This window comes from Thermobia domestica, unplaced genomic scaffold (assembly GCF_964235325.1).
Source record: "Thermobia domestica unplaced genomic scaffold, izTheDome1.hap1.1 HAP1_SCAFFOLD_175, whole genome shotgun sequence".
Taxonomy (NCBI): domain Eukaryota; kingdom Metazoa; phylum Arthropoda; class Insecta; order Zygentoma; family Lepismatidae; genus Thermobia; species Thermobia domestica.
The window spans coordinates 112673-138177 of NW_027655912.1; the positions used below are offsets into that span (position 1 = coordinate 112673).

The following is a 25505-nucleotide window of genomic DNA, read 5'->3' on the forward strand; positions in this document are numbered from 1 at the left end:
ACATGGTACCGTTCGAAAGGCTGATTCATTCCAAACAGAATGAGGTACAATTTATGGTCCTATGATAATGAGAGATGACTCAGAATTTATATTCTCTGTCATGATAAAAAGGACATGGGATATTCCTTACAAACAGTGAAATAGGGATATATTTTTTCTCACTCACAGTTTCCAAGATACAAGATTAAAATTTTCCACAGGTGAGGTATTACATACATTACATAGTATGTTTCAGGTGATTTCGGGATCTGAGCGTTAACTTAGAGGGCGACCAAAATTCGGAAAAAGGGATTTTTCTCAAAAATCCCCTTTTTAGGGATTTTTTCTCCTGGAGTACATCGTACCGACATGGGAGTGGTACCATTCAAAAGGCTGATTTATTCCAAAGAAAACGAGGTACGATTCATGTTCCTTCAATGAATAGTTTTTATGCTGCATCTGATTGAATAAAAATTTATTTATCCAGGGAAAATTGGTAAATGAGCTAGAGCATCAAGACTATTTTTCCTCGGATCTTTCTCCGTACCTCATTCTCTTTACAATGAAGCAAAGTTTTTTTGGTACCATTCGCATGATTGTGTTGTGTACCTAAGGGGGGAAATTCGCGATATACAGGGATTAAAAAAAATAGTTCCTTTTTCCCCACATTGGGAGGGAATTTTCCGTCTTAGGTACATAATAGGGAAATTTGACTGATACAATTGGAAACATTGCTTCATTCCAAACAAAACGAGGTATAAACCATGATCCTACAATAGTCCTGACGCAATAGCTGATTGAGTGAAAGTCTACAAAATGCTTTAAAAACACCAAAATTTTAAAGGGTTAATTATAATAGCTTAAATGAAGGTATTTAAAAAAAATCAAGACTATTTCTGTCATGAAGACCCAAATCTTCCCACGATGTCAGCTCAGAGTAGTAACAAATTCCAGTTCTGGGAAGCTAAATATAATAATAATAATAATAATAATAATAATAATAATAATAATAATAATAATAATAATAATAATGTGAAATATTTTGTCCGGTATTAATACATTTTCATTACATTGATATGACTCGAAGCAAGAACAGAGGGAAAAAAGAAGCTTTACCTGAAAGAAGCAACGCGTTATTATATACATATATATAATAAATAAGAAATTTAACTTACTTGCTTGAGTTAAAATATGCCAAAGGTGACTTGTAATGTCCAAAATATGTGGAATGTTTTGCTTGTTTCGATGGCTGTTTTGGTTCTTCGTGTATTTCTTCCGCTATACACGTCTCCAAAGAATTACTCTCTTTAGACATTCCAGAGTCCGTTGCCTTCTCCGATAACTCCTCTGCGCAATCGTTTCGTGATATTGATAAGTTAGTATTCTCAGTCGGCTCATTTAACAGAGATGAAGGTGCATCATGACTTTTAACTTCGCTCCCAACAGTCAGAATTCCGCTGATTTTCCTTTTTCTCTTGCGGCAAGAATCAATTTCAATATCTGGATTATTAACAACTGTTGATTCTTCATTCTCATGATTACTATTAGCCTGTGTCGTTTCAATTTCACACTCAACAGCAGTCCGTTCTACAGTACCTTCACTTCCTTTTTTACTGTTATTTGATTCGTTTCGTTCAGGCAGAGAGTGATTTGGTTTCTCCCCATTATCACACTGCACCGTATTAGTTTTACACGAAGCAGGTTTTTTAAATTTACCCAGACGTTTCGTGCAGTAGGCTACCTCCTTAATTTTACGTTGCATCAAATCTGCACCTTTAGATGGTAAAGTGTATTTAGATCCTTTAATTTTTGTACCTAATTTATAACAACGACTTGCCAGCTCTTTGTATTTCTTTTGAGAAGAAAATGCTAATGATTTTGACTGTTTTAACTGTTGAGTCAATCGTTCGGCGCTTTCTTTTTTAGCCTTCAAAACTGCACGTGCCCTGTCCAACATTCGTTCAATTTTTTTAACTTCCTCTTCTGCCCTTACAACAGCTGCTCGTTCGTCTCCAAGTTTCCTTAAAAGCTGTGAGATTTGTGTTAGGCTGTTCAGGATTTTGCTCCTACAGAAGAAACAGGATATTGTTAATCAACGCAACTATCATTTAGCAATTTTACTTTTACGAGGAGGTTTGAAAAGTTTTCTGCCTAACATGGAAAGGAAATATAGAATTATGCAATATGATGAAGTTGTTCTTGTATGTATTTAAGTTGGAATTTGAATACCGTGATATAAATACTGACAGGTGCATCGTCGAAAGTGTATTGTACTGCGGAAGGAGGACACTGAATAAACTGATAATGCTATTGATTTATTTGGCTTCCTTTCGTGTTAGGCCGAAAAGTTTCAAACCACGATTTACAAGTACAAATTTTATCGGTAACCATCTTAATGAAATACACGAGAGAGAGAAACATTGCCACTATTTTATCAGATACCAAAATATTAGGTATGGTAAGAGATAAAAAACAATCGACTCGAACTGATTAAATGCTACTAAAATTATTAACTTGATAAATAATACACACATATTATATATATATATATCAGGATGGAAAAAATCATGATTTTTTAAAAATAAATCATTTTTGTTGATTTTTTTGATTTAAATCGATTTTTTTGATTTAAATCAAATCTCTCTCCTCGTATAATACAAGTTGCGAACTGAAGAAAAAGCATTAGGAATTAGTATAAAATGCTAATTATGCCATTTAAGTGAAAGTATTGGGGTTGAACTTTGAATTATCCCTAATCGTTAACCTATATCAATCCCAAACAATGTTTCTTAACTCTTTTAAATTATGGCTCTTTTTAAAGGTAAATTATAGACTTTCAGTCAAGGAGCTACAGCATCATCCCTATTTATCCTAGGATCATGGTACATACATCACTCTCTCTAGAATAGAACAGCTTTTGAAACGGTAACATTCACATTTCCCTATCACGTCCCTGAAGCGGGAAATTTTGAGAGAAATCGGGGCATCTTTTTAACTTTTTTTTTTAATTGATCTCCTCTGGATTCCCCTGTGCTAACGCACAGATCTCAAAATCAACTGGGATATACTAAAGGGTGTATTAAATGTGAGTACAAAATTTCAAGCTTCTATTTTGTGTAGTAAGGGCGAGGAAACTATTTAACAATGAGCTAAGAATATTCCCACAATGCCCCAGATGACCCGGATGTAATATAAAAAATTCCTCAGACATCCCTATTTATCCTAGGATCATGATTTGTACATTATTCTCTTCAGAATAAAACAAATTTTCAAACGGTACCCTTCAAATGTCTCCATAATGTATCTGAGGCGGCAAATCACGAAAAAAAGGAATTATTTGTTAAATATCTTCTTTTGCAAAATTTTTACCTCTGTGGACCCCTCCCCCTGTTTTAAGAAAGAGATCTGAAACAAATCTGAAAAATACGGAGGAGTGCACTGAGTAAATGTGCAAAATTTCAATCTTGTAAGTACAAAAGTAAGCCCGTGAAAAATAATATTCCCCAAATACCCCAGATTCCCGTATAAAACAGGATCTCAGGTAACAGTTTCCTGAGACATCCCTATTTATCCTAGGAGCATAGTATTATACGTACATCATTTTCTTCATAATAGAACAGCCTTTCAAACAGTACCATTCATATGTCTCCATCTGAGGCGGGAAAAATCACGTAAAAAGCTATTTTTTGTTAAAAATATCCTTTTTTAAAACATTTTTGCCCCTCTGGATCCCGCTGTTTCCACGCAGAGATCTGAAAATATCTGAAAATTATTAAGGGGTGCACTAAACGAGTATGCAAAATTTCAGTCTTCTGAATGCAAAATGTAACCCGCCAAATAATAATACGCATAACAAAAATATCTTTTTAAATTTATGAGTCATCACACCCATGCCTCAACGAAGAAAGGCGTGAAAGCATATGTAACGTACTCTAAAATGCCTCCAGTCTTAAAGAAAACGAAGTAAAAAGCCTTATTGGTACTTTTTTAATCGAATAATGAAGATTCTACCCTATCACCTAAAAATAGGTGATATAATTTAAAAGGTTAAGCATTAAGGAAAAAAGTACAGCAATGTTTATCAAAATGACACTTTAAAACCCAAACCCAATGTTACGAAAAGAAGAGAGCGGGATTGCTCCGTTACCTATTCAAAACGGGATTTTCCCTAATCATTCACTGCATGACACTTGTTTTCATACTATACTGTACATTTGAGTCTCATTGTATTATGATTATTAACTTCATAATCGAAATAGCAGAACAGAAACGGGATTTTACTTATTTTCACTTTAAATTAATTTATTTCGGAATTCGATTTAAATCAACGATTTTTATTTAAAAAATCAAGTGATTTAAATCAGACTGATTTAAATCAATCCACCCTGATATATATATATATATATATATATATATATATATATATATATATATATATATATATTTACTAGACGGACAATTGGCGCCACTATCTATGTGATTCAAGCTACTAGCACGTTGCCAATTGAACAATCATTTATTTTCCAATTGTATGGCAAAAAGTAGTCACCAGATATTTGTTGCAATATGTAAGCGCATTATCAAGTAAAGCTCCAACCAAGATTTTTAACCAGAGTTCACTTAAAACATCCAGGGTGTCCACACGATTTGGCGGAAAAAAAAACCCTAACTTTCCATGACCAAAGTTCCAGATTTCCCTGACCACTGAATAATTTAAGAATACAGAAAAAAGAAAGAAACCCCAGTCTCCACCTTACCCATAGCTGGCCTTGTTCTCTCGCCACTTCTGTTTCTTTCTTTTTACAATTTCCTTTAACCCAAAAGAATGTAAATTTACAAACATATGCATTAGGTAGATATTACACTTTCTATTTCATAAATTCAAAAACTGTACAATAGACTTAAATTGATTTTCCCTGATCAATCTGCCATCTCCCTGACACATTTTTACTTCCCTGACTTTCCAGAATGTGGACACTCTGATATCAGTTATTTAAAAGTACAATATTACTAATGGATCATATTTTCGAAGCGTGAAATAATGCAGTGTTTTATTTTTTTCATAAATCCACTTTTCATAAAACCACCATCTGAAAGTGAAGTATGGAAAATTATCCACATAAGCACATACAAAGAGTACAAATGATATTACGATATAACAAATAACAAAGGTATCTGTACACCTCATACGATACACGATGCCTAACATATGCTGTTTTATAAACTCAATTAACCACACAAAAAATAAATTGTCTATGCTTTTCAACTGTTAAAAATATTTCAAGAATTGGAAATACAAATTAGAAACTATGATAGATGACTGAGTCTCTCCAACAAAACAACTTTTCAGAATTTTAATGAATTTATATACAGTGGCCTAATTTATATGGGATGGAATGTTAAAAAGCGTTCATTACTAGGCTTCAGGCTTTTCTCAAGATTAAATTAATGTCTCCAGATTGTAGTTTGCTTCGAGTTTTTATGCTACATAACATGGGGACTATGGGTTGAGATCTTAATTTTTCCAACTAGCTTCTGAATTTGAGACCATACGCCAGGGTTTGCCCAAGTGGGCCCAGCCCGAAAAAAAAACACCGGATTTTTGAGCTTTTTGTTAGTATATTATTGGTACAACTGCGGTGATCACATTGAAAATGATTTTTATCAGATTTTGGACTTTCTTTGGGCAAATTATATAACAAATTAATGTATGGATCATGCTTATAGCCTATTTGAAGTAAAATACGCAGTTTTGTAGTTTAGAAAATACTTCCCGTGAATAGTGTGCTCGCCGATTCGGCGACCCCGAGGAACGTTATTATTCATACGTTTGACAGATTTAAGACCATAGGTGCCGGTACTACAAGTAAATATGTAAATACATTAGTAAAACTATTAGTATTATTTCACAAATATTCTTCAGTAAAATTTGGTTTTCCAACAACAATAGTTTAGTTCAGTTACTTGTTGCTACTCTTCAAATAAGCATTCTGTAGAATCAACACCAGCAATGGCGTATAAATTCTTGTCAAATTTAGGAAGCTTAATGCTCGAAGTTTTTGAAGATTACGTAACGCTTACTATTTCAAGTGATGAATTCAAAGTTCCGTACTAGTGGAAGTTTCGATGTACAGTAAAGAAAGCTGCATTTTCGGGAAAAACCCGTCGTGAAAGAAGTGCTCGGGAAATTCCCGCAATTGAACGCACAAAGCATCGGAAATGACTAGGTACTTCAACAATAAGACCATTTATATTACGCTGAAAGATATTTGATTTAATTTACATTTTGAAACATTTAGTTCATAAAATAATTATTATATTTTTGTTAATTGTTCTAAATTAATTTTCGGGAGAGAACCGTCTTGCAACAGCTGCTCAGGAAATTCCCGCAATTGAACGCACGAAGCATCGAAGTGAATTTCAACAATAAAACTATTCATTTTAAGCTGGAAAATATTTATTTCATAAAACATGAATTATATCTTTGTTTTAAATTAACATATTTGGTATTCATATTTGGCGAACGTCATATCTACATTTGTTCGTTTGTCTGCCTGTACCACATACACTACAGGGTACAATTTTCGGTCTTTTAAGTTTAAATTTACAGGGTACAAGCAGGAGACACTCTAAATTTCCTGTATAGATTTTGGCGGCATACCAAGGTAAAATTTCAAAATGGCGGCTGTCCATGCTACAAGGTGCAATTTTCTTTTAAGCTGAAATTTTAAGGGTTGAAGCACGAGACATTCTAAATTTACTATATACATTTTCTCGACGATCCAATATAAAAATTCAAAATGGCAGCCATTAAAAAAAAAAAAAAAAAAAAAAAAAAAAAACAGTGAGTAGAAAATTGTTGCAAGTTGTGACAATGATAATCTTAAAATATAAATCACATTTTAACACTTTTACCCCAAAGACATTGAAATATTTTGAAAAAGACAAATTACAACCGAAAATACCCGAAAAAACCCATATGGGTCCAGGTGGATTGATTAAAAAAAAAACTTTTTTTTTTCAAACCCTGCCACGCGCACAGAAACACAGGATTAGGATTAGGATTTTAGATTTCTGGGCTTTCGGCATCCAAGGCCATTTAGCCCGTCACGATAGAGGGATGACGTCCCTCGGCGAGCACACTATCCGGGGAAAGTAAAGGAAGAAAGCGGCCTGGGACCTATAACTTAATGAGGAAAACCTCATTCAGGATGGCTGGCCTGAAAAAGCGTTTTACACTTTTTCGACTGAATGCCCCCACAGGAAATCGAACTCGGGACCGCTCGCACCGAAGGCGACTACGCTACGCGGGGCCATGCACAGAAACACAGTCTAGATATTTGGCTTGTGTGGAATCTCCGGCGATTTCAGGACTTTGTTTTGGAATAAAGGATGCGCAGCAGAATGAACTGCACATCGCTTGCTGGTACACTTGGAGCACTAAAGTTAATGTTCTACGCGAATCAAATCACTAACATCTCATTTTCTGTTCTTACAATCCATATTCCGAAAAGAAAGTTACTGAAGCGTTTCAACTTTGGACTTCCATATTTATGTTGTTTTTATTTTTATAAACCTAAATAATATACGGGTAACAATATTCATATTTTATTACATTCTCTACCTGCGAACCAATAACTTCGATACAAAACTGTTAAAAATTTCGTTAAAAACTCAAAAGTATACATTTGGTTCCTCTTACCTTTCAGAAATCAGTCTCAGCTCCATCTCATCCAAGCAGTTACGTTCATCCACTGACTCATCTCTTTTTCTTTTCTGACCTCGAATATTCGGAGTGCCAACGGGACATTCAGGAACTTTCTCTTGTTGTGCTGTGAGTTCTGTTTGATTAGTTGGAAGCAAATCTTTCTGTATATTTCTTTGTTCAACACTATCACATTTCGTATCTTTATCATTATCAGTCTTCGAACTCTCAACCATCTGCTTTGAATTATGTTGTTTTTGTTGCTTGTTCTTCCGTGACTGCAGCAAAATCTCTCGAAGAATTTGTTCATCTTCTGATGAATCATCATTATCTTTCCTCTCTACCTGATTACTCACTACAGAATATGATTGAGAGTCTCCTATGTTAGGCCTTATCTCATTGCTATGACTTAGAAGGTTTACTGACTTAGATTTCTTATTACCAACTTCACTTGAAGATGGTTCAACTAAATCACAAATTTTATCCGCATCGTTCGCATAAGGTGTTTCTAGAGCAGCATCTGGATTGCATGAAGAAGGCTGTGATGATAACGTTCCTTCATGTTCAGAGTTCGATTTGCTTTCATCTGCTGTCTTTCCTTGTGGCATTTCACTACCTGAATTGTTCCCTGTAACTTCACTTAATGGCAAATAATGTAACTCGGATATGACACTAACATGATTATGCTGAATATCAGCACAACTAACACCAGTCAAAATTTCTGCTCCACATAATCCTGATGGAGGAGGTAACGGAATTGCCATGGCACGATTAATCAAACGGAATTCGTCTTCCTTATCTGAACTAGGAAGTGAAAACAAATTATCACACTGAGCATCAGTATTTCTCCCCGAGACATCATCAGGTCTTGAACTGCTGATATTCACACCCTCTTGACACGACGATTTTGATGATGATACGACATTAATCTTGTCTGGCTCTGTTTCGCTTTGCAGTGATACAGAATTGTTTTTCTGCGAATGTTCACTTTCCACAGTCAGTGACTCTTTCGAAATTCCCACCTCATTGTTTACAAATACTTTAGTACTAGATTGATACGACACTTCCCCACGAATTTCACAGGAACTAACTTTAGTTTGACGCTCCCCCTGTTTACTATCTACTTTATCCAGTGACGTCAGATGACTTTTATTTACATGTTTCTCTGATTTAGACTGAACTGACGATGATATTAAGTTATCACGATTTCTTTGTGAATAGTTTACACTGCTTGTTCTCACGGTATTCGATCCCGGTGCCGAAAGAGTTCTAGAAATGTCTTTCTGAAAGTGAGTTTTAGGCACAGACTTGGAAGGTGATGACCCAGGACTGTTCTTCCGTAGTTCTTTCAATCTCTCTCTTTTTGCTATTTCCAATTTTAAACGCCTGTATTCTTCTTGTTTTTGTTGAGATAAATGCCGTACAGCCTAAAGAAAAAAAGCAAACAGAGGAATAAACAAACAGAAGAAAACGTCATGATCTTCTATTCCTACTACTAAATTAGATACTGAACTAAAATAATATCTCCAAATTTACTTTTGTAAGAACATAAATACAATTAATTTCATATTCAGAACATTGACGAATTGCTGCTTTCACCGCCGCGTCACAACTGTACCCTGGGCTCTGAAGGTAATCTTTAAGTTGGGAAAGAGCCAAAAGTCGCAAGGCGTAAGATCCGGACTAAGCGAGTATAAATTATTATGCATAGCTGTCGAGAAAAATTAATTCTTTTGGTTACTTAAAAATAATAATTATCGCTTTAATTCTCCTGAAACACACTATTTACTTACGCACTGTATGAGGTGATTCAGAAAGTAATGCCTCCAAGCTCACTACTTGGCCAATAGTATTGGAAACATTCTGAACTGTTTATCATTACTGCACTGGTGTTTAAGCTACAAAATGTCACTTGTTTCCCCTTCCTATCTCTTTTCATTCCAAAGTCAACAACACTGTCAGCAGAGGAAAAACTTTGATTTTATATATATATATATATATATATATATATATATATATATATATACATATATATATGTATAAACAGAGGAGAGGTCGTGTGGCAGTACTCCATCGACTGATGCATCGTTTCCAGATCGTAATGGTGTAGCCACAACTCGTCACCGGCGATGAATGTTCCTGGGCGCACAACCTTCCACAGTCAGAAATTCATGTTGAAAATATGATGCCACCATTTGTAGCTTGCCATTGATACTTGTATCCTTGCTATCTGTCAAACACAAATAAAGGTATCATCTTGGAGGCAATACTTTCTGAATCACCCATACAGACGAGTATATATGCACGTCTACATTCATATTTTAAAAATACACTATTAAGTAGCAGATTTTATCTATTGTACGTTTTCTAACAGTGACACATACATACTCCTAACCTGTAACGTGATTACTACTTGTAATTACCGTATCTTACATTTTTTAAAAATAAATTTATATTATTATGTTTAAATTTATACTTTTATTAATTGATGATTCAAATTAATACACTTAATAGTAGGCTAACGAACGACTGGTTACGACTGCTCGGCCATAAATTGATTTTGTTCTTCAGTCGGCTAGGCGGTAGTCTACTACACATTATAGTATAAAATACCATTTTGAACGGCTGAAAATTTAGGTTGCTCTTACACTGGATCAGAATTCATACATATTTGATCGTCTGAACTCTTCATTTACCAGTAAATCAGACTTAACTGTTAAGAAAAGAAAAAATGAAATGAAATCACCTAGGCTAAAGGAGACAACGATGATAAGAAATGAATGCAATGGTGGAATGAATAAAGTGAAAGGAGACGCGAGAACCCCGAGAAAACCCACGCACATGATGTTTGTTCACCATAAAATCCACTTGGCGCGAGCTGGGATCGAACCAGAGGTGAACGCTGTAACATTGAGCCACCACGGCCCCATTTAAGAAAGAAAGAAAGAAAAAGAAAAATCATAGAATCATAGGTAACAGTACGGAGAAATTACTGTATAAGAATTCCAGTTAGTAGTTTGAGTGAAATAACTAATGAAAGTATGCCAACAAATTGTATGTGTAAAAAAATAAAATAATGCAGTATTAGTCTGTGAATACTTATTGACTAGCAAAAACCAACAGAAAATATAATGAATTCATCGCGTTATTCACAAGTAGTGTTTACAGTCTCACCGTGACAACTGTGTAGTACATCTGCACCACTTAGCAAATTTTTGAGTAATATTAAAATAAGTTTCAGAGTGATTATCTGAAAGTTCAAATTTACGCAAATGTTTACTTGCATACATCAATTACTATTCACTCCGATATAAGGCTTTCTAACAGTCAAAGAGTCAGATCATTAAAAGATGACTGTCTGTATAATAGTATAATTATTATTCTCTACAGGCTGTAATTTTCTCCATTGTTATTATTATTATTAACCTCCATTTTTGGTTTAACTTCAAATTTGCTGAAACTGTCTTTTTTTCTCTCTCCCTATTTTGTTCATCATATTCGTGGGCACTGTATAAAATTTAACTTCATTTCTCCGAAGTTTTGACTAACGTGCCGTAACTGTTGGTGCTTGGTTGAGAATTACTCTTCGGATTTGAAATTTCGTCTGCAGCATAAGTACTGCTACAGGAATGACTTGGCTTGTATCCCAAGGTTGCTACATGTTGATTTTTTTAGTTCTTATCAACTAAGTGAGGACGGTTTAGACATCAACTAGATAAACGTGAATGACAAAAATACAAATAATGAATCAAGAAACCTGGTTTAAAATTTTAAGCAAATAAAACAATGACACTGCCTAGAATACATGAAGAAGAGATGAGTGGCTAGTTACTGAGTGTATACATCGCTCTTTTTTCAGCAGTCCATGAGGAAGTACACCTTTCAATTGAAAGGACTTCTTTACAACATACTTCTTATGTATCAACGGAATGTGGGTCATATCAATTGTGTGCGCTTGCTTTGACGCCGCTTGGGGATGGTTTGACCGTGATGACTTTACTCATAATGTATACCAGACAACTACACAAATGTAACAATGATAGGAAATGAAAAATAAAAATAATTATGATCTTACCAAAGGTGTTCCTGTAGTCGCCGGCCTCGGGTGTAAAACACTTCTTGAAGCTCTTATGTCTGGGTACCCACTTTTCTGTTTTTTCTCAACTTCCTGTCTTGATAGCTGAAGAAATGCTTCAATTTGTTTCTCCAAGTCGTGGCTTTCTGGCTCCTGTGTTTGTCGTTTCGACTGCGTATTACCACTTTCTTTTACCAGACTAGTATCATTATTACTGGGACCAGAATTAATACTGACAACTCTATTTAGAGTTACCTTAGTGTCTGACTTAGCAAATGATGGTGCATCTTCGTTTTCGCCATCACTTTCTTCTGAATCTTCCCCGAGATTAATTACTATCCGTCTCAGTTGATTACTGGGTTTTGGAATAACCCTTTCCCTACTTCTATCCGGAACTGAAGACGCTGGAATAGTCACTTCCAGCTTAGATTTATTGTTTGCATGCACAATTCTTCGAGTATGTGGATTCTGAATAGCATTAAACCTTGGCACAAGTTTTCTTTTGTCTAAGTGGTGACTAGACAACTTTTTGTACTTCTCTGAATAGTGTCTTTGTACAGAATTCTTAGAAAATTGATACTTGGATACATTAACTTTAGATCTAGACATTGTCAGTCCTTTTGTCAGCCCTACAGTGCTTGGAATTTCCACTGGCTTACACAGGGCAGCTTTACTTTTTGCAACGAGCGGTTCATTGACTACTGCTTCAGGTACACGGTTTTCTTTAAGCTTTCCTTCCGAACTGGAAGTCTGCTTTCTAACTAAATCTCTCAACAACGTAGCTCGAAGCAAATCTTCGTCCTCATCTTCCTCCTGCTTACCTTTATCTGTCTGGTCACGAGTACCATTTTCATCATTGTTACTATATGGACTATTGGATGCTTCTTCTAAAAATTCTGGAGACGAGCAATGACCTACTTCGTCTAGCACGATCATGGAACCTTCTTTAAATGCATTTTCTATATCAACATCTGCCAACGATATTTTGTCTTGATTATTTTCATCCGATAAACAGTCGTTATCTTTTGCCTCATATTGCTGATTACTAGTACTCTCAGCCGCGTCAAGATTATCTTGTAATTGAATGCTTCTCAAACAAACTCGTTCATGCCCAGCCGACTTTGATGAAGAACTTTTATGCGTTATTCGAACGGATATACGGTTTGGTTCTCTGTTCAATGGTACAGAACTCTGAGTGGCTTGTGGTTTGTAAATATCCTTCACATTATCATACTCGTCTGATTCATAGCGTTCGCATATTTCACCTTCATCAGCTGTAGTTGTATTAGGGTCCCATATGATTTCATACGCTGAAGTGACATTGGACCAAAATTGAGATGTTCTATTTACAACAGGATACTCCGAAGTGTTCCTTGAATCATTCACAGCAAAGCTTCCACATTCTGAAAATTCTGCAGAATTTTCTACGTCACTATTATCATCAGTTGATGCCAATTCCATATCGACAGGACTTACAGGGCCATCCGGTCCTAAGTCTTCTTGTCGAGGATGTATTAACAACTGATCATCATCCGGAGGTGGTGGGGGAAGTGGAGGGAGAGGAGGCAATGGCGGGTTGTCTTTCAATACATTTTCACTGAAGTTGTTCTGCTCATCATTTAACGGAAGAATACCACAAATTGAAGTATCAGAAATCTCGCTTCTTTGACTACTGCTTTGAGCATCTTTGGGAACGTTTGATGCTTGACCTTCTTTACTTAAGGGTTCAGGTATAGGGAAGGTGGGACTTATTAACTCTTCGGTCGGAGGAACTGAATCTACCTGGCCTTGTAGCCGAGCAACTTTCATAGCAGTCTTTTTGGCTTTCAGTTTCGGAAGTTTCGTTCTCACAGCCGATGCTAAAGCTATCAATCGCAATTGTAGTTCTTCTTCTTCTTCCTTTGATTTTTTCACTTGTTTCTCACTTTCTAATTTAGAAGTTTCATCTTCTGTTGGAACAAAAGTATTTTCATCACCAGTCTCTTCGTTAGACTCAGAACAATTATTTACTTCTACAGGTTGTTCTACATTCACAACACGCTCATTTGTACCTACACGTTCATTACCATCATCGTCTGACAAGACTACTTCAGGTACTTCTTTCTTGTTCTTTGGTACATCTTCTATAATAACACAATCATCGTCCTCCTCCTCTTCTTCATTTACGGCTTTATTTTCAGTCTCTATTACTTCCGTAGTTACACTACTTTCCTCCTTTATAACACTGATATTCTCATCAATTTCCCCCCAATGACTGAAGGTATTTTTTCCTTCTTGTGTAACATGTACGCGCTTTTCATCCATCTTATCAGTAGTAATAGACTGACGAACTTTATTCCATACTTTACCAGGATCTTCTCCTTTAGCTTGTCTAGAAGGAACTTTCTCGTGTTTCTTTTTGTCGTGGTTCTTTCTCCTCTTTTTGTTTGCTTGTGTTTTTTTCTTCTTTTTCCACACTAATGGCGACGTATCAACACTCATCAGTGGAGGAATTACAGGAATTTGCGCTTTCTGTTCCTCTGCGTATGAATGTTTTCGTTTCCTTCCGTAGTCTCTTGGAGTTTCCAACGGACGAGTCACTCTTGGATCTATAAATTCTTTCACTGGATGTATGTTTTTATCTGAAACGAAAAAAAAAATCACTTATTTTATGAACTATATAAGTAACGAAAACAAATATTGCACATATTATGAACTATACACGTTACGTCATTGACTTATTTTTGTTTCAACATTGTCAAGCGTGTTCATTACTCTGCGAGAATTTCCTCAACTGCTGCTATCCTGTATTTAATTTCCTTCTGGTATGCTGGGAAAGGATATCTTCGTCACTTAAGAGTCAAAATTAATAGCTTTGTAAGCATGTCTACTTCTGAAAATAGGTTGAGTTGAGTTGATTTTGGGTTTAACGTCCCGTTTAGCAGCGAGGCTATATGAGACGTGGACCTACTGATTAACGTGGAATCCGAACCACATGAGCTCCCGCCGGGAATCGAACCCGGGTCTCCCACGCCAAAGGCGCGTATGCTAACCGCTTAGCCACGGAGGAGCTCCTGAAAATAGGATAACTGAACTATAAATCACTATACACCGAATATAAGACAGCTGTTGACAGAAATACAAGTCAATGAAATATTGAAGGTTTTTCAAATATCACGATATATACCGCTCAGGTAAATAAACTTTGACTTTTATACAAAATACTGCGTTGAAATGCAACCTTAACGAACTAACTTGCAGATGACAAAATAACACTAAGCTGCAAGCGATTGATGATAGCAGAATGTAAAAGAGCCAAAACCAAAGAGAGAGAGAGAGATTGAAGATTGGGTTTAAGCACCGATTTCAAGAGTGATAAAATGTGTGACTATTTAAGGAGAGGACTGGATAGCACAGTAGTTAACGCATCGGCATGGTAAGCCGTAAACCAAACAGCACCCCAAAATATTAGTAACTTAGCAATAGTGCAATGGATGTGAATTAACACTGACGTTAATATTACGTTTCCGACTCTGAAAATGGGAGAGTAATCTTGAAGATATACGTAAAAAGGGCAAGCCTCCGAGGAGCAAAAGTTAAGAGAAATGGTCTGATCAATGTATATACTATTCCGATTCCAGTAAAATTTGAATGTGCTTAAAATAGGTCTATTTTGGGGAATATAATACTGTAGTTAAATCAATGTGGCGAAGTGTTACAAGAGCATTGGCATGATTTCGCTGTGATATGCACGATATTTAGAATAATTTGTGACTTGTACCACATTCATGACCTGCATTAGGTCTACCTTGTCCTTTCTTAACACCACGAAGATATAACCTTTTCTAATAGATGTACTCGTTTCACGGATTTTCTATTTTTATTGTCACATTTATTTTTGACGAATAAACAGTTCAATTTCCATCTCTTTTTTGATGTTTACTTGTTTATTGTTGTTTTTATTAATCCGTGTCTTCTGTGAAAGTACATTTTACAAGTACATGATCGTTCGAGTGGATTTAACTTACGTTGATCAAATACTGGGATATTTCATCCCGCAAAGATTTGAGTAACTCCACAGCGTGTTCTTAGAACATGTTTTCTTGCTTCATTAGTTATTTCATATCACGGTTCTCATATAATAACTTAGCTGCTTTTGATCTGCATTTACTATGTTCAGTAATGGAGCCATAAGATGAACCGATACCAACTGCGGTTGTTCAATTTTGTACAAACTTCAATTCAAGATCCCCCAAAAATATTATGAACTCACTTATTCAGTAATGTAAGATGAAAAGAATAACCACTGAGCCGAGTTCGCTCTTTGTATTCATTCCATTCACACCTACAGATGAATTGGTGTAATATAAAACCAGTTATTTCTTCCATTTGTCATACATTTCACCTATTCAGTAATCTATGTCGATGTTACGTTAGTTACGTTTCAGTCACCTTTAGACCTGTTACTTGATGGATGTAAAAACTGAAGTTATCAAGGATTGGGCCCAACCAGCTGCAATGATCAGATACTAAATCGAAGACGCTAAAATTATTACAAGGTAACCAAAAAACTTCTTGGCGTCTTTGATGTTCCATTAAGCATGCGCTCACAGAAGGGAAACGAAATGACGCACGTGCCTGACAAGCGATCGAGAATTAGTCTGACCATCGACTTTCAGTAATATAGGCACGTTGCACACATATAGAAGTCATAGCTCGTCTAGTGTCGAAGAGAAATGAAGGTATCAAAGCAGCTTGTTCGTGTGTATTTGTTGTATGACTTTAACGTGGCCCTGTCAGCTCCTGCATCAAGTCGCCACATATCCCAGCATTTGGGAAGAATACCAGAACGAATGCACCCTAGGACTGGTTCCAGAAGTTCCGTTCGGGAGATGCGAGCATCTCGGGTCAACCTCGCAGTGGACGACCGTATGTGTTGGATGAAGAGGCCCTGAAAGGAGCCATTGAGGAGGACAGTGGTCTAACGTGTCATGAACTTGAAGAAAGGTTCCATGTTTCCACTGAAATAGTCAGACTGCACCTGCATGGGATAGGGAAGTCATACAAGTTAAGCAAGTGGGTACCACACACATTGTCAGCAGCCAACAAAGAACAACGAGTTACGACCTGTTTGTTCTTGCTCACTCACACGGAATGTACTTGAACCTGAACCCACAAAGTGGAGGTGATGTATATATTTCCTGAAAGCTTGGGTCAAGCTAAGATCAAAACCGGTTACCAAAATTGAGGTGTCTGAAGCATTCCACTTGAGGGCAGCACGTTACTCATTTTTATTAACACCTTTAAGCGTGTCTTAAAGTCCGTTGCAACCCCGTAAAATCTGAAACGGTGGGACAAATATGAAAACAAAGAAACATGTCTTTCATCATTTCAAAAGTATAACGTATCAAAGTAAAATAAATTGTCCCAGGGTCCCACTCACAATTTTTAAATGGAAAGGGGAGTCAACTTGTATTTCGTATGAAAGGTGGTGTTAAATGAAAGAAGATAAATCAAGTCGCGACTCTCTACGATAAGCCTGTGCAAAATATCGGTAGGTCAACATATCAACACAATCTTTATTGCAAAGTCTATGGTGAATGCTAAAGTGGGCCGGTAAAGATAAATTATATTCGATTTTCTCAAATACATGGTGCTCAACTCCATGTCCATCTGAAAACTAAGGAATCCACGGTGTTGAGACAAGTTCACGGAGTTGATAATCCTATAGTGTTTGTTATGCTCATGCTCTTCCAAATATTGGTTCTTTCAACATATTGATAGAAATAAAGCTGGTTTATGGTCTAGTGACTAGTACGCTTGCCTTTCGTGCGTGATTCTGGGTTTGTTTCCCGGTGGAAGCTAAAAAATTAATGGTGTTTACTTCGCACAATGAGGCAATTGAAAAATTCATTTGAGTAGAGATGTACTGAAATCTGATCCCGCAGACCATCCCAACGGCCGTAGAAGCCGACACGCTGACCACGTATCATTCACACACAAAGGCCGGCTGGTGGGTCCTAGCCCATTTAAGGAGGGTTTCGCAGAAGTTTAGATTTGGGGCTGTCAGGTAGCCGGAGGTAAAACTTCAGTCAAGTTGAGATGGATGGTGTCTGTTTTTAACCTATTGACGTCCCAATCTATAAGTGTTATGCGCACCAACAAAAAGCTTTTAAGGAAGCAATAAGAAAAATATTTTTGTGCATGGAAAGCAGGTGCGTACATTAATTGATATTGATTTATTTCCTCTCTTGATTGATTGATTGATATTGGATTATTTCTTCTTAACTAATCTGTAACTTTTTCCAACTCATTATTTGTCATATATGAATCTCAATAGAAGCTTATTAAAAATTCCGAAAAAATAAATTCGGTACGTAGGCGTTTAACTAAAAAAAAAAAAAAAAAAAAAAAAAAAATGTTCATCAAAATCTTTCAATATCAATGAATTTCTTATATTTCTAAATGTTTCTTGTGTAATAGTCTATAAGAAGTAACATTTGTTACAAGTTTTTTTTTTTTCATAGATTAAAATGCCGAGGAAACGATTAAGTGAAAAGGAAAAGCTAGAAAGAAAGAGGGAAGTCGAAAAGAAACGTCGGTTGGTAATCAGGAATGATCCTATTAAGTATGAAGAGTTCAAGAGGAGAAAACAAGAAAGGTGGAGAAAGAGGAAGGAAGAAGGAAAAATAAGGCACATTGTCATTATCCGAGAGAGAACAGAGAATAAAGATAAAAAGATGGCGACCATCATCAAGAGAACATTACGAAAGGAAAAAATACGCACAAGTTGCCGAAAAATTTGCTACTTACCTGTCAACATCAATTATAAAATGCAAGAATATTACATGGAACTATTCCGAAACTGGACATGGGAAAGGTGCTCCCGATGGGGTCGGGGCCACTCTTGAAAGAAACGCAGAATTCCTTATTGCTCAAGGATATGATGTAGACATTAATTGAACAAATGAGAAAACACTGCAGAGATGTCAGGATATACACTATTTCAAAGGAAGAAATTTCATCTGTCGAACAGCAGCTTCCTCTCACCACGAAACGTTTTGTGGGAACATCAAAAGTACATCAAGTAACATGGTGTAGCACAACACCAAAAGTAATTAATTTCTGCTCTCTTTCGTGCTTTACGTATCTAGCAGGAGATATATGCATTCATTTTCATCTCGGGCAACTTAACTACCATTCTCCACCATCAGTGGCAACAATTTCTTCAGATGTACGCATTTCTTGTGAAGTTGAATTAACAGATGACAATCCACCAAAAACTGAAGACTGAGTTGCAGTTATATACTTTGATGAATGGTAACCCGTAAAATTCAAATTATTTTTTAACTTTTAAAAACACACTAAAAACTCTCCCTTCTATTATTATTTGGCCAAAACTTCTGATTACAAGGACTTACTAAATCTTATGATCAGCTAATTGTTTTCTTTTCAGGGATTGTCAAAGAGTCTGAGAGCAATGTACGGACAGTCAATTTTATGACGCGGATCGGGAGGAATTTCTCCTGGCCCACTAAACCTAACGTTCAAAAAGCGTTGGCAGTTGATATTCTGTGTAGACTAGAACAACCCTTCCCTGATTCCTCAAGACATTTCCTTCATTGGAGTGGAAAATGTGGGCTACTTAACAAAAGCATCGAATTATCCAAAGAAAACTGAGAAACGATGAGAGCCTTACAATGTCATTAAGTGTTCATTATACAGGGTGTTTCAAAATAACACCAACAACGTTTGGGAGGTGATTCCTAACACCAAGATAAGACAAAAAGTATAGACCAATTTGGGTGCACAAATGCTTCCTTTCAGAGTTATAGGCTGCCGAAAACATGAAAAAAAAAAAAAAAAAAAAAAAAAAAAAAAAAAAAAAAACTTTAAAGGTCCATGTCTCTAAAACTATGCGACCTACCGTAGTCGGGTCAAGACTTCACTTAGGAACTAGTATGTGCGCTATCCAAATATCCATGTTTCAGAATCCTGCGGTACTTTCACAACAACTTTTATAGAAGTAGTCAGGGTTGGCAAAAACCATGGTTTTTATTGAAAAAACCAAAAAAACGTTTTTTTTTTTTTTGGGCTTAAACCAGGTTTATTTGGTTTTAATAATTTGCTCTATATATTCATATCATATATGGACAGAAATAAGTTTGTTTCACCTTGATGTTATTATGCAACAGCCGGGTTATGCTGGAAGGGGTCACATAAGCTTAAAGCGGAATAAAAACTGCTTCTCGAGTTACATCCGAGAGAAATTGTCCTCCACTTGAACTCGGAACCAGGACTAATTGGCCACAAATGAGATACGTCTGCCGACTCACTCACGGAGGAATCCTGATAAAAATACGTTGTACTGATCTTTACATGCTTCTTAATATAACTGTCAAGAGTCATTTCAGAAGGACAAAAAGATAAACAGTTGCACAAGTAAAACCATTATACAGAATTACATATGGACAATTTCAAAGTACTACAGAGTACAGAAGAACTAATTTAGTCCAAGTTAGTTAACAACGACTGTTGTCAGTCCAAGTTAAAGAAATACAACGACTTAATTTCCGTATCAGTAAGAAAAGTGAATCAAGATACGAATTATTTGAGTCCACTTTGGCTCAGACTCATTTATACATGAATAGATACTAAAGATACTTTTCATTTCACTAAATGCCTCTCGTGGGGTCTGTATGACTTCCCCCCCCACACACACACACAAAGTACGGCATTTCGATGTATTTTATCAATAGTAAACATTGAAACGAAACAATGTTTAGAATTTTTCTTTGATTGCAATTACATAATAATAACTACAAAAAAAAAAAAAAAAAAATGACAAAACAAACATTTATAAACTTATATATATAAAAAAGTTGCTTTTGTAGTATAATCTTTTTGAATAATGAATGGGGAATTTAGGTCTGAATATAATACGAATAATATACGGGAGTGAAACGTGATAAACCACAAATGTGTTCATCAAGATTTTACAAACACACTCTTACGAATATTTTTCGTTTTTTGGTTTGAACCAGCCAACCCTGGAAGTAGTTGGTGAGTGCTTCACATTATATGCCCGTAGCCAAACTCCCTCTATAAAAATTGCTTAGTGAGTACCTCAGAAATCTGAAACATATTTTTTGGATAGTGCATATATTAGTTCCTCAGTGAAGCAGTGATCCGACTACAGCAGGTCTCATAGTTTTGGAGCTACGGACCTTTAAATTTCATGCAGCCTATAGCTCCGAAAGGAAGCATTTGTGCACCCAGGTTGTCTATACTTTTCGTCTTATCTTGGTCAGGAATCAGCTCCCAAACGATGTGTGTATTTTGAAATACCTTGTATATATACCAAATATACAAATACTTACCAAATGTTGAAAAAGTATTGCACTTTCGACGTGTTGACTTGATCACACAGAGAAGACAGACGGTTTACATAAGCTCAGAAAACAAATGAAGTAAACAATAGACAGGTTTAGTGACTATTTCATTTGTTTTGTAAGCTTATGTGAAACATCCGTCCTCTCCATATGATAGTCAACATATTGAAAGCGCAATAATTTTTCAATATTCGATAAGTGTATGTGTATTTCTTTTTTCCTTATTTACGTCACATATTCATGTATGTATGTATGTATGTATGTGTGTGTGTACTCAATTTTGGAACCTTCATTATATAAATTTTCATATTTTTGCAGTATTTTTGTATAAGAAATTACGTGTCATCTAGTTTGTTAGAATTTTATTCAACATAAGGAGAATAATTCTAACTTACAAAAATTATTTCAATTTTTATGTAAATTATAAGCTTAATCACTTATAAACCAAAACTTATCACCCAGATGTATCACGTTTCTGAACTCCACAGCAATTTTCAACTCCGTGTTAATTAATCTCCGTGGGTGCTGAAAAGTTTATTATTTTTTATTTACTACACCAATAACGATTCAGCTCTGCTGAACACCTAATTAACATGTACTTAGTAGTAGTAAGTGCATTTGATATTTCTTTTGAAATAGGCGACCATCAACGGAACAAAAATTTTCCAAGTGAAAATTTCCCTTTTTCGTGGAATCACCCATATATATATATATATATATATATATATATATATATATTTCACATTCCTACTAATTTGCTGCGAGGAACAGATTGGTGAATGCCTTTGAAGGAGACTCCATCAACATCAAACTCAAGGTGAAAAACTCTCAATTGGGTAGCAGTCTTCGCAAAAATTTGCGAACTTCAACGCAACGCAAAAGCTGGAACATGGAATTGTAAGTACTATGACGATTATCGCAAAATTTCCGATTTATTTTGCGATAATCGGGATAGCAGTTATAATGATTTCTTGCGATGTGTCGTACGCAGAATTTTCGGAAGACTAGTACGAAATGATCCTTCAGATGCTGTTTAGATGATGCAAACCTCTTGTACTTTACGACGGATGGTGAGTATTTGTGTGCAGGTGTGTATGTCAGAGAGCGAGAGCGAGAGAGAGAGAGAATAGACTCAAATAGTGATGTCGTCATTTCTTCTTCACTACCATGGTGATCGTCATGTTGTTTTCTAAACAAATGCATGAAGCGATAGAAATACTGTTAATAAGAATAAACATTTAATGATAATTTTAGAATATTTTGAGGACAAAGTAAAGTTGAAAGGAAAACATACATATTAAGAATATGAGTCCACTATTTAAAAATTTACGAGCAAAATCTAGCAACTAACGAATTAACATATAAGGAACCTTTTTCTAGAGGGGCCACATCCCTCTCTAGGTAATCTGATAAGATAGAATTCGCATAAATGATGCCAACGCCATTAGCAGGTAATACACAATGAACAAAAGCAACTACAAGCAATACAAATACTCGTAAGGTACAGACTGATGAGCTGTCGGCACAATGAAATTAAAACAAATACTTGATTCGTTTGCAAGGATAAATATAGTCTACTTTGAAATCTTTGATGTTAATTATATTGGCATATTCAGATATTTTACGCCCACCCTTTAAAATATGAGTACATAGTTATAGTGGCTACAAAATAAAGAAACAATCAATAAAAAAAAAAAAAAAAAAAAAAAAAAACACGAAGCTTTCTCTAAAAAAATGTTACAAATTTTGGTAATTTCTGTTCACATTCGGTTAGTTTAGGGTAGGATTGGTTAGTTTAAGTTATGTTAGGCAAGTTTAGGTTACGTTAGGTTAGTTTAGTTTACGTTACATTAGTGTAAGAATCCCGCATAATTTTCCAAAAAATCATAGAATTTCGCTTATTTCTACTAATATTACGTTAGTTTAGGTTAGCTTACGTTAGTTTGTGTTAGGTTAGGTTAGATTTGGTTATGTTATGTTACATCTAAGCACTTGCATCACTCATTTCTTCTGTAAATTTTGTGTTTTTTGCGTGCTTCTGGACCCCTTATACTAAACATACCCCAAAATTTTTCCACAATTATTTAAATTTAATATCCGATAATAAGTAAGCTAAATATATTTTGACACTTAACATAACCTCCAAACGTATAAATCACAAAATCTGCGATATCAGGGGAAATATTTTACTTTCAACGCTTGACATATTTTAACATATTATTTACCTAATTGCTTGCTTTTTTTGTTTTCGTAGTTTCATTCATTGGATTCATTTTTTTTAACATATTCAAGTGTTCGTTTTCTCTAATATTTGTAAACCGGAAGTCAACACGTCACTGTTCGCTTTGTACGTAGGTTCTTAGACCATGTTGTTTAGAAAATATAACTACGATAACCATAGCAATGAGAAGGATGTGACGACACACTATTTCAGTATATATACAACACCTAGTAAAGTTTAGAATGTCAGAATACGGCTTTTAGACTGTTTTAAAAAAAATCTCAGATTTCTCCAAGAATTCCACGTTTTACAATAAACTTTCTCTCAACTGACAACGCAGTTTAGTTTCTAGTTTATCGCAAATCAAAATACGCTTTGAAAGGCAGAATGCGTAAACAAGAATCAACCGAAGCGGTAGGACTTTCTGACCTTGATGCGGTCACCTCCTAAAATTGGGACCCGTACCAATCGATTTGTCGCATCACATTACATATGAATGCGTAAAACATTTTGAAAAACAAACTCGTTTTTCCAACCGTAGTAAACAACTTAACATGCCCTAAGCTAAGCTGAATTCGACATCGCACGCTAGCTTTCATATTTTGCTTCACTCTGTGAAATAAAGACCAAAATATAAAATGGGTTCATTGCCCAACCTATGGAAGTTCTAATAAATAACACTTCCATTGCTTATTCGTACATACTTTAAAGAATACTGACCAGAATAAAACGAAGGTAGGGTTAACATTTGTTCAAATCAGACTTCTTAAAAATCTTTTATCCGGTTCTAAAAATACATATATCTTGCAGGTTGGGTTCCAATCTTGCCATTTTCCCTGCAAAACCCAGATCCTGCTCAATAAACCACGGTCAAGAACTAGTACGTAAGTCTCAACATAAATTATCTTTATCATGGCTTATACAAAAAGATTTTTCACTTAATATTTAATCAACGCAATTCTTATTATTTATTTAATTATTATTTTTTTTAATGTTTACGAACTAGCAGAAAGAAACTTTAACGAACTTGTATGATACAAATAAACGTGAAATATTAAGGGACATTTTAAATAGATGAAACTAATACTTTTCTTGCACATATAAAAAACGAGCAAAACTATAAAATCACTTTTTTTTTTAGTATATACATATAACAATATCGTAAAGGAATATACCTCTTTGCTGAGCTCTATATTCATTTAACATATGTGCGTATTCATTTGTTTCCTTCACTATGGCATCGCCTTCATTTGTTACTATTAGTCCTTTACGTCCTTGAGAATTTACGTATGGCTTTCCGGACAACACTTGTTTCCGGTAGTATCTCGCGTATTTTGAGTTTAAAGATTTTCTCGATCCTATTTCATGACGGTAATTTTTCTTTTGAAATTTTGCTCTATATTGTGGTACTCGATTAAATATTATTTGCATCTCTGGATTCACACCACTTTCTTCTGTTTCTGCTTCCTCATCTTGAATTTCTCCTTCTTCGGGTCCATCATCGTCGATTATTTCGCCCTCATCCATTGTTAACTTTGCTGTCATTTGTCTTAATAATACACTAAAATAAGAATAAATATGTCACAAATAACTTAACAATATCTAACAACAATAGTCTTGAATTTTTGGACAATAGTCCTCATAACAATCACACGAAAACAATAATAGGATACTTATCAGCAGCTGTACTGCTGATGTGATTTTTTCCCTATTGCACAATAAGAGAATGAATAGATCGCAATGTTGCCAGATATGCTTCATTGTCCTGAATGTTCAGAGTACTCTCAGGCATCATTCTGTGTCGGACAACGCAAAATTAACAGATCGTTTTCAGCATCGAGGTTATATAAGAAGGAGATCTACAGTCTGAAATGGAACTCGAACCACACTGATACAATCAAATTTGGAATTTTATTCCACTTGAAATTGAATCATAACCACATCCAATAAAGACGCATATGCTTAACCTACAAACCAACTGGGAGGACTGTGAATTATTTTCTTATTAACTTTTTTTTTTTTTTTTTTTGTATTAGAAAAGTTCGCCTTATATTCAGATACTTAAAATTGATACATTGGAGATTTTGTAGCTAAGTTTAAATAAATCTTTCGAAAGGCTTTCGATGATAAAACAATCATCGTTGTTCAATTTTT

At 35.3% G+C, this 25505-nt stretch overlaps 1 protein-coding gene across 2 annotated transcripts in view; it reads right to left on the reverse strand.

Annotated features, from left to right (window-relative positions):
• The window catches only part of LOC145676506 (uncharacterized), a 76968-nt gene extending 51906 nt beyond the window's left edge, over window positions 1–25062 (reverse strand). For both annotated transcript variants that reach the window (XR_014129396.1, XM_081747324.1), the window contains exons 1-4: window positions 24527–25062; window positions 11760–14380; window positions 7682–9111; window positions 1155–2045 (exon numbers count right to left, since the gene is read on the reverse strand). Coding sequence is in view for 1 of the 2 variants with exons in the window: in XM_081747324.1 (XP_081603450.1) it covers window positions 1155–2045; window positions 7682–9111; window positions 11760–14380; window positions 24527–24896 (5312 nt within the window). In the remaining variant the exon portion in view is untranslated. The remainder of the gene's footprint in view (window positions 1–1154; window positions 2046–7681; window positions 9112–11759; window positions 14381–24526) is intronic.
• Between the last annotated feature and the right edge of the window lie 443 nt (window positions 25063–25505).